Source organism: Primulina tabacum, chromosome 2 (assembly GCF_025594145.1).
Source record: "Primulina tabacum isolate GXHZ01 chromosome 2, ASM2559414v2, whole genome shotgun sequence".
NCBI lineage: Eukaryota > Viridiplantae > Streptophyta > Magnoliopsida > Lamiales > Gesneriaceae > Primulina > Primulina tabacum.
This window is the reverse complement of record NC_134551.1, coordinates 51,355,067-51,369,687: the sequence shown is the minus strand read 5'-3', so window position 1 is coordinate 51,369,687 and position 14,621 is coordinate 51,355,067. Positions and strand designations below refer to the sequence as shown.

At 38.7% G+C, this 14,621-nt stretch overlaps 1 protein-coding gene across 1 annotated transcript; it reads right to left on the bottom strand.

Annotated features, from left to right (window-relative positions):
- Nucleotides 1-464: 464 nt before the first annotated feature.
- Nucleotides 465-14,215, bottom strand: LOC142536747 (histone-lysine N-methyltransferase ATXR3-like). The gene is given in 20 exon segments (XM_075642055.1): nucleotides 465-800; nucleotides 981-1,280; nucleotides 1,376-1,484; nucleotides 1,560-1,807; nucleotides 1,967-2,020; nucleotides 2,100-2,225; nucleotides 2,307-2,474; nucleotides 2,670-2,765; nucleotides 2,837-2,936; nucleotides 3,582-3,682; nucleotides 4,826-4,936; nucleotides 6,276-6,347; nucleotides 6,458-7,514; nucleotides 7,815-7,915; nucleotides 8,026-8,538; nucleotides 8,682-9,040; nucleotides 9,352-10,494; nucleotides 11,095-11,151; nucleotides 11,449-12,283; nucleotides 12,285-14,215. Coding segments are annotated over 20 exon segments (7,095 nt in total). The 5' UTR covers nucleotides 13,653-14,215; the 3' UTR covers nucleotides 465-623.
- Nucleotides 14,216-14,621: the final 406 nt, after the last annotated feature.

The following is a 14,621-nucleotide window of genomic DNA, read 5'->3' as shown; positions in this document are numbered from 1 at the left end:
TTCTTAAGAAAATTTCGACAAAATGCAAAATTTCCATTGCACTAGTTGCTTCCTCCCTCGTGTCATGTTTGTGTGTGTGTCATGTGTGCGCGCGCGCGCGCGCAAACACATCACATGCATGATTCACCTATACACGTTGAACTACAGATGAAACACAATTGTTGGACCAGAGATCCAAAAGATTGTAACACTATAATACAATTGTAAAATTAATTTATGATTTCAAGACAACTGCACAAATGAATTTAACAGTCACCACGCAACTTTCCATTAACTGACTGAAAAGTAGTACACCTGGGATTTCAAGACAGCTGCACAAACAATGCACTAGCAGCTAAGAATGAAAACAAATTACAAGCCTAAAAAGAATGAAAAAGACAATATGACAACTGTACAGAAGAATCAACAGTAGACTGAACCAGCACAAACCCATTATACTTTGATGACCGGTTCCCAGCTGGAGCAACATCTCTCTCTAACTAAAACGGGGCACGCCTATGTTTTTGAAAACGAGTTCTCAGATGAGGCAGCGTCTCTCCCTCTAACTAAAACTGAGCCCGGAGACTATCCAAAGGAATGTCACAGTCCAGTCTGTGGTTTCTCCCTAATGTGCCTGCAAAATTTCATCGATCCCACATGGCCTGGAAGATGGAAGGTCTGTGCTTCAACCAATATACCATCTCTTTGTCCAATGGAGCATCATGTAAAACGGCATCTAACATAGGACTGCCGAAAACTTTAACAGGGGTGTTGAATGACCATATTCTGTCCTTAGGCCAGGGTCTATGTGGCTGCTTCTCCTGCCAATGAAGACAAGATATCAATAGGAGGCTAAATGGTTCGCTTCGAACCAGAATCTAACGACAAAAAAATTGCCATTGGTTTGTCCCATTTTGTTCTTGTATTTATATGATGAAATGATGCTCCTAGTATTCTTCAGCAACGACAAAGAAGTGGGGGAAAAAAATAGAAGAATTCACCATCCGAGTAAGCATAAATTTCAGTGTCCTTGGACCATAAACACGTTGGCGTGATGGCTTCTGAGCTTTAGCATAGAAGGAACCCACATCAGGCAAAGACAAACAACCCCTGCTAGATTTTGCTAGAAGAGCGTCTGGTTCAGCATCTTGGTTGTACCAAAATAACAGTTGTCCTAAACAATATGTTTCACTATATGTCTTGCAATATTTGTGAATGCCTGACCCCAACTTATCTGCATACTTGGGACCAAGGTCGAGTGGAGTAATGCAAACAGGTGGAGAAGTTACAGTCTTGTATTCCTGCAAAAAGACAACAATTGGATAAAAAGAAGGTAGATGAAGCCTCGAGAGAAACAGTAACTTGATATTTCAAGCTCAGTATAATAAATACTCACTTTTATTCTGAAAAGTGATTTTGTGTTAGCATATAAGTGGATCAAGTCAGCAGCAGCATCATGCCGACTTTTATAAGTACAAGCAAGGTTCCGAACTTCATCCCTCAACCTAAAAACAACAGATAATATTTTAATTAAGAGCATGTATTTAACATTCAATGTTTCGGCTCCGGTAGCAGATTACCATAATAAAGACTCCCTAAGCTCCATTCTGATGTCGTCGGAACCAGAAGGATCGTGGGCACGAATCTTGGCCTTCATGTCTCTCAATGAAACATCATCCAAATGAGGAGCCATGCTCTGGATAAGTTCCTCCACAAATGAACCCTCACCTTTCCAGATATAAGAAATAGCTGATTCAGGGCTAAGTCTCTCCAGGGGTGGCGGGGCCTTCTTTGGGTCACCGAAAACGCACCTCATAACATATCTCACCTGCACGTATGGTCAATAAACTAGTAATTCTTATTCTGTTCATTCTTCCATCTTTCACATTCTTTATTGACTTTCAGGTTATTTTCCATTTAAAGGTTTTTGGGAAGATTGAGATAGAAGAAAGGAAGGAATATGTTGGCAAAAGATAAAATTGACTACCTTATCAATCGTAAGAGCCAAATTCTGAAGCCTCTGATTGTATACACCTTCTGCCTGCAGCAGTTAATAGAAAAGTGATAAAATCTCTATCCATAGCTCCAATCTATAACCGCCAAACAGAGAGAATGCTTACCTGAATTTCAGCATCGCTTTTCTCGACCTCCATCCGTATATCAGCAAAGTATTTCTTTTTTTCCTCTATATTATGTCTAAGAATCTCGCGAGGAAGTTTCGTCCTCTCAAAATTAATGAACCTTACCTAAATATTAAATATCAATAAGATAAGAAACTATTTAACTCGTATTCGGAAGCCAGAGCCACACAGGGAAGAAACACATACAAGACGTGCCGAGTATGCAATCAACCAATCAGGTAACCCACCAAGCAGACAACTTCCTAATCCAGCTTTACCCAAGTCAATATAGTCTTCTTCAGATACTGAATTTAGTTCACAAGCTTCTAACATCAAGCGGTGTCTATTGAGTAACCCATGGTACTCTTTTAGTACCTGAGCCACAAAAATCAAATCTAAGTTTATGTACGTGGAGCAAAGAAAAACTCCGACCAAGAGGAAAAACAGATGCACTCAAGCATACAAATTACAAGTTATGCAATCATACTTCATAACGTCTAGAAACATGACACATGTAAACCAAATACAGCTCACTATTCACTTCAATAAAAACCCATTGAAATTCTTTACCTTCTGGAAAGCTCCTTCTCCTGTTAAATTTAGATAACTCCCACGACAAACCTGGTTGCCGCACAAACAGACAGAGACTTCATACTCTTCCTTACTCTGCAGAAAATCAAAAATTACAAACAATACAACCATATTTCACAATTGATTAGATTTCATATAGCACTGACCTCTGTAACAGAATTATAATCGAAGGTTATCTCTTCACCATAAGCGATTGGTCTTACAGAATATATTCCAATCTGGTATTGACCATCAACAGCAGTTACCCTGTCCATTCAATGGGAGAAATAAATTAGTGGACTCTGACTTGAATCTTTTTCCATGTTGTGGCTTCCATCCATCTCAAAAAAGCAACAACTATGATCAGAGAAGGTACAAATGCATACTAAACCCAGCCAAAAATTCCACAGCTCCAATTTCACATTATATTTTATTCCCCAGGCTGACAAAAAATCATTTTGAGAAGTTAAGTTCAAGTCAAATCAAGACACCTTACAATTGTTCTTCAAAACTCTTGAACAATGAATGTCACACAGCACCACCCCCCCCCCCCCCCCCCCCCCAAAAAAAAAAAGGAAAAACTTGACAATACTTGTAATAACGGGCAGCATAATGAAATATTAGGGCATCAGCTGTATTGAACCAGCATCCATAATTTTGTTTATGATATCCTGTAGGCATCCTGACTATATCATTCTCTCTATGAAACAAAAGATTATTCATCAATTATAAAAGCAAATTTGAGACATACTGACGTACACAAAAATTACCCAATCAAATTTAAAAGTTTATATTTAGATGGACAGCTTTCCAGTACCATAAAAAATAAAATCACCAAACTTTAAATAGAAGTCAGAACAAGAAACTCGAGTAGAGTGGAGCACTTAAATAACCATTTGAAAAGGTACTAACTTGGCTTGACAATTGGGTTTACAAGAATGACAAATCCGACTCGCGTAGTTTGCTTTGTGCATCGCATCGACAACTACTAAATCATAACCGTCAGCATCACCCTGCATTTCAAGATTCAAATTATCGCATTTGATGCATCATGGAAGAGAAAGATAGGCACTGGGAAACAACCTGTTAAGACTCGATATTTACACTTCCAAGGCTCAAAATACAGTTATAACTGATTTGGAATGTAGGAACACCATTTCCAAAGCATATACATTTGCTTTCATTTTTTTCTAAAATCAATTAAAAAATTTAAATTAGCCAGTTCTCAGTATTTATGCCAAGTTAGGAACATTGGAATTTACAACTGCAGCATCGGCCCTCTTCTTTCTTGAAGTGTCTTCTTCTTTTCATTCAATTTTTTAACATCACGTGTATCTATAGATTTGCTATTCATTTTTTCTAAAATCAATTAAAAAATTTAAATTAACCAGTTCTCAGTACTTATGCCAAGTTAGGAGTATTGGAATCTACAACTGCAGCATCAGCCCTCTTCTTTCTTGAAGTGTCTTCTTCTTTTCATTCAATTTTTTAATGATCCGTGACTTGAAGTGTCTTCTGCAAGCTTTGAATGTTCTAAATTGAATTTAAGTAGGACTCGAGTTTCTATATTGACCAAATTCTGTAGATACACATGATGTTCAAGACTTCAACAAAAATTAACAAATAAAAGTTCCAGCAAACCGTGGGCGCAATTATTCCCAAGGTGTGATGCATAAACATTTAAGAAGTCCTAAATTTGGTATTAATTTCGGTCCTTTTAAAATTATGTTCGGTAGTCCTCTGGGCCCGATGACATCAGCATTCAGTTTGACGCAGATTTTTGCAAGCAATATAGTCAGTCAATGCTTACAGTTTTCCCTCTGAAAAAAAAAAAGAATTCCTACAGTTTCCACTCTCAAAAAAAAAAATTTCCTACAGTTTTCTCTTACGGAGACCTTTAATTCTGTGGCCAAAGTAACTTCTCGCACCTCAACAATTACAAGTTGAGAGCCTCTGTTTTCTTAAAAAAATGACCATTTTTTTCGTCTTCAAACTTTCCGTACATTATTAAAAATCATTACCGAAGTATTTTTAGTGACAACAATCAACGGGTTGTCAAGCCTTTCACATGAGCTGGTGCGGCATCAGTGAAAGTAATGAACAATCTATAAAACTTAAGAGAACTGATTTCGCATAAGTAGTCAAAAGTAGGATACCTTCGGCCTCTCAAGATATATGTTGTAGAACTCTGGTGCTGGATCTTTATTTTTCTTTTGCAAGGAGCGGATACCATCTTGTTTCTCGTACCATTTCCAAGTGGGATAAACCTGAGTGTCAGAAGAAAGAGGGGTTCAGCCATATTAGATTGCTGTCAGCAGCATAGTGGTAGATGGCCACCTCAGATAATAGGGATCATATGACACTTATGATTATCAAAAGTAGAGCCCAATTCACATGTAAACGATCACCTGTGAGACATTCGATGCAAAATTATGTGCATCTTTTTCACGAATGGAGAACATTCACATTATTGAAAGGCAGAAAACAGTGCCTACTTGTAAAAGCAGATAATATGATCACTTCAGAAGTTTGAAAGGAATGTTGTTAATGAACAGCGCAAGTAAACTATTAAAGCCAACATCGAGATAGAACCCATATGGAGGTATAGAAAGGAACTGTATCGCACAAGGCAACTGCCAGCCTTCCTCCTGTTTCCCTCCCCAATCCCCAGAAAGGTCAAAAAGAATTGAATGAAACCACGATGCCTCCTAGGGCCCTTGGAAAACAAGGCTACTTCCAGCCTTCCTCCTCTTTTCCCTCCCCACATCCCCCGAGAAAAGACAGAAAAGGTTCATAAGTACTGGACGAAATTACGAAACTATAATGCCTCCTAGGGAAATTACATGACACGCCCTCGAATGTTTCTCTGCAGCTTAACACATTTCCATATGTTCCATAGTAATACTGTTATTGATTATTGTCCTCTCTAAACTTACAGAGAGGTCCAGACAAACTAAATAGGGTCCCATGTCAGAATCCAACTTTCCCGTTTATCATGTTATTTTGCTGCTAAGTTAGAGATTCCCCATTATATGACGAAATATATTCTCATTTTCCTGGGAAGCAGGAAATTAAAATGCCATATTGGTTGACCAAACACACAAATTATGGAATCATCATTAACACAATTACCATGTTGCATTTTAAATATGTATCTAGGACAGCAATAAAACTACAACACAGGTAATACAATACCAAAATGCAACAATAACTATACCAAATAGTGATGATAATTTAATCATTCCTGGAGAACATACGCGGACACAAAAGGAACCAGAGGTTCAGAAGTTTGGAAAGGCAAAAACTAAACCCAATCTATACTACTTACTGCTGTTTCTCTTTCAAAATTACAATTTAAGCACCCCTCCACCCAAAAACAACATCCATTTTTCTAAATATCTTATCTTATTACAGATAAAAGCAGGAAAAAAACTACCGTTGAATGCAAATCAAATGAGAAATCAGTAGTTGCAAGAAGAAGTACATGCTGAAACCAACCAATTAAAATTAATCATAAAGATTTATTAACGAAAAGATTAAAATCTCATGTATGAACTAAAGAATATAATAAAATTTTCAGTCTCAAAAAAGGCATGCCATTATTACCTCTCCAAGAAATTCAACAACAAAATCATCTTCACCAAAACCAACTTCTTTGTTGCACACAACACCGAGACCCTGATTAGAAAGTCAGGTGTAAAACTTCTAGAATGAGAGCAAGTACAAGTTTTTCAAAAACAGAAATTGTCGAAGCCTTTACTGAAGGAGCTATGATACAAATGTGTTACCTTTCTATACGCAACATAATTATCTTCAGGTCGACTGTCAATAGATTTCAGGATAAGTTCACAGAGCCGAATGGTTCTCCTGTCATGGTTTGCCTCTGCAGTTTCTAATATCTCTACAAATACAGGTTTCAAAGGATAAACCATAGGAGTGTTTCCAGAACCAGTGAAGCTTCTGACTCGCTTATTGAGAATAACAAGGAGCACATCCTCGATGAATAAGTGCTTATCGAGAAGAGACCAATCTGATTCATCTGGCATGGAATCGAGAAGAAGATTATGAGTGTAGGGATCTATGCCATACACTTCTTGTTCTAACACCTCATCTCCCAGGGATTTTCGGGGTTTGTATGCCTTCACTTCAGGAATTTCCATGTCCGAATCCTCAGTACCATTTCTTTGTGAATTTAGCTTATCAGCATAATCCTCAGGCAAAGAAACTTGCATTTTTCTTCGCACTTCTTCCTCATCTGCTACAATCACATAGTGATCAATAACTTCATACTTTCTGGTAACAGGGGGAGCAAGGCTTGATTTAGTCATGCGAGCACCCCATTCACGGTCTTCGGCCAAAGAATCCAACCCATCATCAGCATTAACATATGCATCCCCCCTTGACTCCCCAATTGCACCTTCTGACTGAAACTCCAAGTCACTTTCTGTGTCCGATGCTGTACTCTCACTGTCTGTCATAAACCCATCAGAAGACTTGTCAGAGTCATCGGATGTTTCACTACCCGAGTCTAAAGATTTTTTGTTCAGTTTAGATAATCTCTTTCGGAGTTCTCGATCAGATGCATAATCTCCAGAATCAGAAATTCCATTGACAAATGCATTCCCATTGCTCTTATTCAGGTATTTCCTTTCCGAAAGTTTATTCAGATTCTTCTTATATTTTGAGGAAGCAGATGAAAAGCCAGTATGTGAATCATCTTTCCATGACTTCATAATCTGTTCACGCTCATAAGCTGACTTCGAACCTTTTTCCAAAGTTGTAACTAGTTGAATAAATAATGTAACAACGCGATTCACGTCTCTAGCATCAACATGACTTTTGTTTCTGAGATCACAAAATATTAAAAAAATTAAATAAATACCAAAACTCAGATGATAACTAGCAACGAAAAGCCCCTTAACATAAAATGATGCAAGCTACAGAAAACATGAGATCCGAAATTAATCAAAGATTATGTAGCATGTAAGCAAAGGAAAGACGGGGAAATGGGAAAAGAGAGATACTCCAACTAGAGAGGAGGAAACTCCAACAGCCTTTTCCAACAAATAACTGGCTTGCTCATTACTAAAAGAATAAAAGAGAGTAAACAATGAAGTAAAGATAAACATAGTTGGAATTATTTACTTGATTGCATCCCGACACATACGGCCGATATCATCTTTGATGGAGTTCAAGCCACGATTGACATAATGCCCATTTTTCATTTTTTCTTCAATCTCGGCAACCTAATCAACCAGGATAATGCAAGTCTTATTAGCTTCAAAGATCTATGGCATATTGCCCAAGAGATGAGTATAGGTAGATACGTAACAAAAAAATAAGGTATCACCAGTACCTTCGAATCAAAAAACTCAAAGGTGTTATCTTTCATGATATCTCGTAGGCTTGTAGCAATAAATTCTTCCATCCTCTTATACCCATTTCCAGCTGTCTTCATCGCCAGACGCCTCAACTGTGCATCCCTAGAGAGGATGGATGAAGATTTTCTAGCATCAAAGAGTTTGGATCGTTTATACAAGCTATGCCTGAACAACTGATTTGCTGAGTCCCTCTTATCCGAACTTTCTAAATATTCTTTCAGTCCAGAAGAATCATCCGCCCGATACGAAGTTGATGAACCCTTATCAGCTAACTGACTAAGACTTTTGGTCTTCAATTGGTGACCCTGATTCTTGGCCCAAATGATATTAGGAAACTTGCAAACAAAGTCTTCTAACTGGGTGCAACCTCGAATATCTATAGCTGAGACAGAAGGAAATGACCGAAGAAGTTCCTCCAGCATCCCAGAACTAATGCCAGTACACCCACGTAGAAGTAAGGAAGTTATCCTATCTTTCTTGTAATCATTCTGCATAATAAAATTATTAAGACTCTTGACATCAAGTAAAACTTAATTTCCAACATCCATGTTATCCAGCGTCAACTAAATACAGTTAAAAATGAAATTAATGATATAAGACTAGAAAACAGAGTTTTTAATGACCAGCTTACCATTATATTCAAGACCATGGAGTCGGTGCAATTAGAGGCAATGGCCCAAAAGTCAACCTGCTTAGAGATATCTCTGTAAAACTTTACCACTGATCGCCAGTGCTTACATGTCAAGGCAACATAAATAAGCGACTTAATATCGGATCTAAGAAAATGAAACACTCGTGCTAGAACATGACCATCAAGGAGAGCCCAACTCTGCCTATCAAAGACAGAATCTGATTCATCTCCTTTCATAAAAGTAGCACCAGCACATAAATCATCAAATGCAAATGCATCCTTCCTAAAAGCAAACAGATCCTCTTCATACTCCTCTTCAATCCCATCAATCCTAGCTCGTTTGCAAGCGCGAACATGATCTGCAACATTAGCTGATATAGTGTCTCGCAAGAGGCAGAACTTAAGAATTTTTCTACTCCCAAAACCCAGACTATTCAGTATTATAAAACCCACGTAAGTAGAACCATTTTATATTAAACTTCCAAATCCTCCATGAGTAGCAGAACTCGCAAAAACGTTACAGAACTACAAAGAACTCTTGAGATAGTAAAAGTGGGGAACAATATAATTTTTTGTATTTACTTTGTTTAATCCATAATTTAACAAACAAGTTCAAATGAAAGAAAATTTGATAGCATATTGCATGTAGAGTTTAACGAGAGACTCTTACCTGAATGATAAATCTGTTTTTCCATCTCCTTCTTTGGTTGCCTCGCATTGATCCAAGGATCGAGGGCTTCATTTATAGCAGCAGTAAACTCCCTACTCCTGTAGGACTTCATCACCAATTCGTGAAGCTTGCCTCGACTATATCCGATAAATTGTGGATGCAAATCATGAAATCTACTTGAATTTCTCTGGTTTTTACAAGGTAAATCACCTATTGCTCCTGCAGGAGGAGTAGCATGCTCAGTAACCCCAGATGACTCAGAGGCTTCCGAAAAAAACGTAACTGGGACCCAAATTTTATCATTTTTTCTAAAAACGCTGCTATGCTTCTGGATAACACCTTGATCTGCCAATACTTGCAACTCTGAAAATGGTAGGGGCCCTTGTTCATGCCCAGCACCATCAAGATAGTACCAATCACCTAATTGCAACTGTAACTCATCTACTTTGCGAAGACGGTCCTTTGGTATAATCAAGGTTGTACAGCTCTTCCGCGAATCTTGTTCATGAGTGTTTCTTAAGTGACCATCTTCTGATGATCTCTTGGTATCACCAGTTGTTGAATATAGCCTTGAAGGCCTTGACGAATGTCTTTCATTTCCTCTAATTTTTACACGTGGTTCAGGCACGAACGAACCATGGTCCTTCACCACACATGCATTTATCCTGATCACTGGAAGCGTTGTTCCTTTCACCCCCTTGACAACGGCAGATTTAGTCTGGCCTGATCTGCTTGGATTGTTGGAGTCATTCAAATCATCTGGTGATGTAAAAGCCCAATATGGCAGATCAAGCCTTGTGCTCTGGGAAGGACAGTACAACTCATCTTTCTGCTGCCACCGAGGATCTTCGCAGCTAGACTTGGACATCTGACATAATGGATAACCATCATTGAGGACAAGCTTCCTCTTCCAAGTTCTATCCTGAATAGCTTCATCGTTCCTCTTCCAATCACCACCTGTGCATGACCATTGTCCAGAAAACCATCCATTAGAAGCAAGAGTAATATCCTTATCAGAAAACACAAGTGTGGTGGGCTCTGATTCTGCAGTGTCTTTAGGTGCAATTTCAGAAACACTAGAGAAACCATTGAAACCTCCATCCTCACAAGTTTCACCCATATGCAGTTGTTGCCCATTAAAACCTGTTACAGCCCAAAAAACAATTACAAAACCGTAGCATACAAGATTGTAGCACAGCTCATTACAAAATACATGTGTCTTAAAGCAGTTATGTAAATACAGTAAATTATATGCAAATGCAATAAAATAAATTATCAAAACATAATCCGATAACTGAATCAAATAACAGATGTTCCACACAATGAGCATCAACATTACAGGAAAATTAAATTAATAATCACAGAAACATTAAGACACAATTTCTCTGGGAAATGACATCCAGTCACGCAGAAACCAAAACAACAGTGACTAGTGACTACACAAATATGGAAATTAGTGTAGCAACCAAAAAAAAATCATCCCAGTCGTTAATCAGCTCCTGCATAATCAAGTTCCAGAAAGTAACTTAATGCATTTGAATGGAAGATGCACCAAAGCTTTGAGTAAGATGGAAAGTAGTAGAGTCCAACCTCATGCATTTGATTAAAATAGTAGAGCATTCACACAAATTTTAACTTACTGAGATTTCCAAAACTCTCAAAAGCATGTCACTTTTCAAATAAAAATGGCGAACACGTGAAAGCAAGTTTACCCAGGACAAAACAATGATTGAAATAAAGTACCTTCCATTTTCCGCCATTTCGTCCACTCACCGTGCTCACCTTCCATTTGCAACACTTCTGCATGACAACAATTAATGAGGACAGAAAAATCTAATTAATTTAAATGCACAACAGACAGACCAAACTTAAATTTTCAGTTAGAAGAACAGAATTTTGAATTTTTGCCATAAGAGAATATGTTCTTTTCCTTGATTCATGAACATATAAAAATAGATTGGCCGGGGAAATTAGTTAAAAGTATATGCAACTTCATACCATGTCTTATTCACCTGTCATGTGATAAGAGTACATTGCAAAATGTTTTGATAGACTTAAGGAATTAAGAAAATAAAATCTATATCATTATCTGCGTACCCCCAACTATCTCAAGCTCCTTTCCAGGGATTAATGTGAAACCCTCTAAGAGTGCACCAACTCTTTCATCTATGTAAAGATAATCTGCATGCTGGGATGCAGGAGATATGTCTTCCTCATCACCAAGATAATCAGATACCACGTTTCTATTATCTGTCAACAGATTACCGGGAGCCTCAGGAGGATTCGCAAGTTGAGTAACTGTATCCGGAATAACTGAAGACAAGTTCACAGTAACCAATGGAGACGCTGCATTTTCGATGCTTGTCCACCTGTCACTGTCTGAATGCTTAATAAAATGATCTGATACGATATAACCTTCCCCAACAAGAGTCTTCAGATCGGATAATTTCGAAGGCCCATGTTCCACACCAAAGAGATCCAAATAGTACCAATTTCCTGCAACAGAATTAGCCACTACAGGGACATGTGGAGGAGTGTTGCAGATGTCCATGTCTTCTTCCATGGATGTTGGCTCCTCCAAAACTCTATTTTCCTGAGACAAATCTATGCTTTTAAATGTAGGACTTTGAGCAAGACGTGGATGACATTCACTTTTATCAATAAAGCCATTCTCACCACTAGCATTTCCTTTGTCAAATGACTCTTTCGCAGTTTTTTGAGATTCTGTTTTACCAGAATCCTTATTTGGTTCTTGGCCCTTACTAGCTTCTTTCCCTTTGCTTCCATAATGACTTGACTGTTTCTCGCTTACTCCCACTTTTCGATTAGCTTCTCGCTGGCTACTGTACTTACCTCGACCAAATGGTGACAGGTCCGACAAAGTTGGAGTTAGATCCCTTCCGTCCCGGTTGTGACCTTGGTCATGAGGAGACCTTGTCCACATAGCTAGGACTTCGGTATCTGCCATCATTATGACTGCCCTGATCATTTGGAGACCTACTTCGAGCATACTGATGATTCCTTTCATAAGGGGACCTCCCACAGCGAACTGGGCTGCGACCACGGTGATCATGGTGACGGGCCCAGTCGCGTGGGGACCGCTCGGAATGATGTGGACTGCTATTTTGCCTATCCTTAACTGTTCTAGATGACTCCAAATGCCTGGAAGAGAACCTTTCGGAAGGAATGCTTCGTGAAGAAGATGTAGAATATTTGTAAGGCCTGTCAACAAACCTACCTGAGTAGTGGTCTCCCAACATAGCAGAGCGGATGCCATCATCAGAAAGCTTCCGGCTTTTTGAACTAGAGTAGTCATCATAGTCAACACGATGTTTTCTGTCATTCGTATCTGAATCAGTTCCATGTCGTTTTGTGCGGTTACTTAGAGAGTAGTTTTTGGCATGGTTTTTACCATGGAAATGCTCATTTTTCAAAGAAACATCCTCTCCAACTATTTTGGAGCCGGTCTTGGGAGTTTTCTCTGTTTCCATTTTGGAAGAGAACTTCCTTGAATGCTGACCACTGCCACCACTTCGGCTGAATTCTTTCTCACTGGTGTACTTACTTGAGGAAGGTGGCGTCCACTCACACTCCCGATCACCCTTCCAACCCTTCTCTCTAGAATGCGGTGACCACTCGCGATCAACTTTCCAACTTTTCTCTCTAGCAGGTAGATTCCACTCGTTGTCACGATCAAACTTCCAACCCCTTTCCTTTGCAGATGGTGATGTCCAGTCCCGGTCAAATTTCCAACCCTTTTCCTTCGTGATATCATACCTTCGAGCCTTTGAGTAGCCATAGTCATCACCCCTGTTCCCACCATCACCTCTGCACCATCTATCAGAAACAAACTCACCTTTCTCCAAATCGTCTTTGGATGATCTCAATTCGTTTCTCTCCAGTTCACCTTCGTTCTTTCGCCATCTACCAGGAAGAAATTCACCTTTCTCAATCTCACTCTTTATATCATACCTCCTGCCGGGTCTTTCAGGAAAAAACTCTCCGTTCACAATGGGCAAAGTGCCCAATTCACCTTCCTCCACTTCCTCTTTATTAATGTCATCAATAACCTCGCCAATGCAATTCTTCTCGGCACCTTCCTTCCTCGAGCTGCAAATATTTTTCACACTCAATTCACCTCCGTCTTTTTTCGGCTTCATTTTTTGTTTCACTTTCGCCAACTTGACTGAAGACTTAGAAGAGGAACTGGGCTTTGGCTTGCCGTTAGTCTTACTACCACAAATCGTAAATTTTTCCATAACATGCTGTGAAGCCACGCATGCAACGCCGCCATCGCCCATGGAACGCTCCAAGGCAATCTTTTCTTCAATAAACCCGCGGCAACCACACGCTAATTCTCTTCTTCACCCGGGCTATCTGTGCTCATAGTATGGTTTTCCTCAGAACAGCCTTCAAATACGCCAAGAACCTACGCAAAAACCACAAAATCAATCCAAGAACCACAAGACCAAGTAATCCAAATGGGAAAAACAACCTTCCAAAATTAGAGCCCAAAAATGTAGGGTTTTTCCAACGCGTAAGAAAATACTCCAAACGATTGTAACCAAATAACCCAAACCTCGAAATCCAAACACACGTACAATTAAAATGCGAATAGTGATTGGAAAACTGAGGCGGAGCTAGGGTTTTGAATCTGCAGGCTCGCGAGTCGAACTGCAAAGCTGAGCCGCTAGGATCGAGGGCCAAGTCCAATTCAATTCAAGAACGGAACCAGAAGAGAGAATGTAAAAACTCGGAGCGAAATAGAGAGAGGGAGAGAGCAGACACGGGATCGATTGCTGGGAGAAAGAATAGCAGAAGACGAATCTCTGTAAATCAGTCCTTATTTCTGTTTTTTCTTTTTAACTTCCTTTTCTATATAATAATAATTATAATTATATCCGTTATAATATATGTAGCTCAGCGTATGAAATTTTGTAAAATAAGTAATAAAAATAAAAGTAAAATAATAATAATTATTATTATTATGTATGCAATTTTTTTAATGAGAGTTGGGTTTGACTCTCTCTCTCTCTTGCGATTTTTGCATTGCGCCATTAATTCTTTTTTTAATCAAAATAATTTATATTAAAATGATAGAGAATCCAAATATATTGGACATTCTAAAGATAACAATAGTTAAAACTCTCAAAATCATCAAACAAAACGATGACAATAACTATAAATGTAACTGTTTATCCTAAGAACAATTAATACTTGTAGATGAGAAATACACGAGACAAACCTCGGATCTCCAGCTACAAATACAC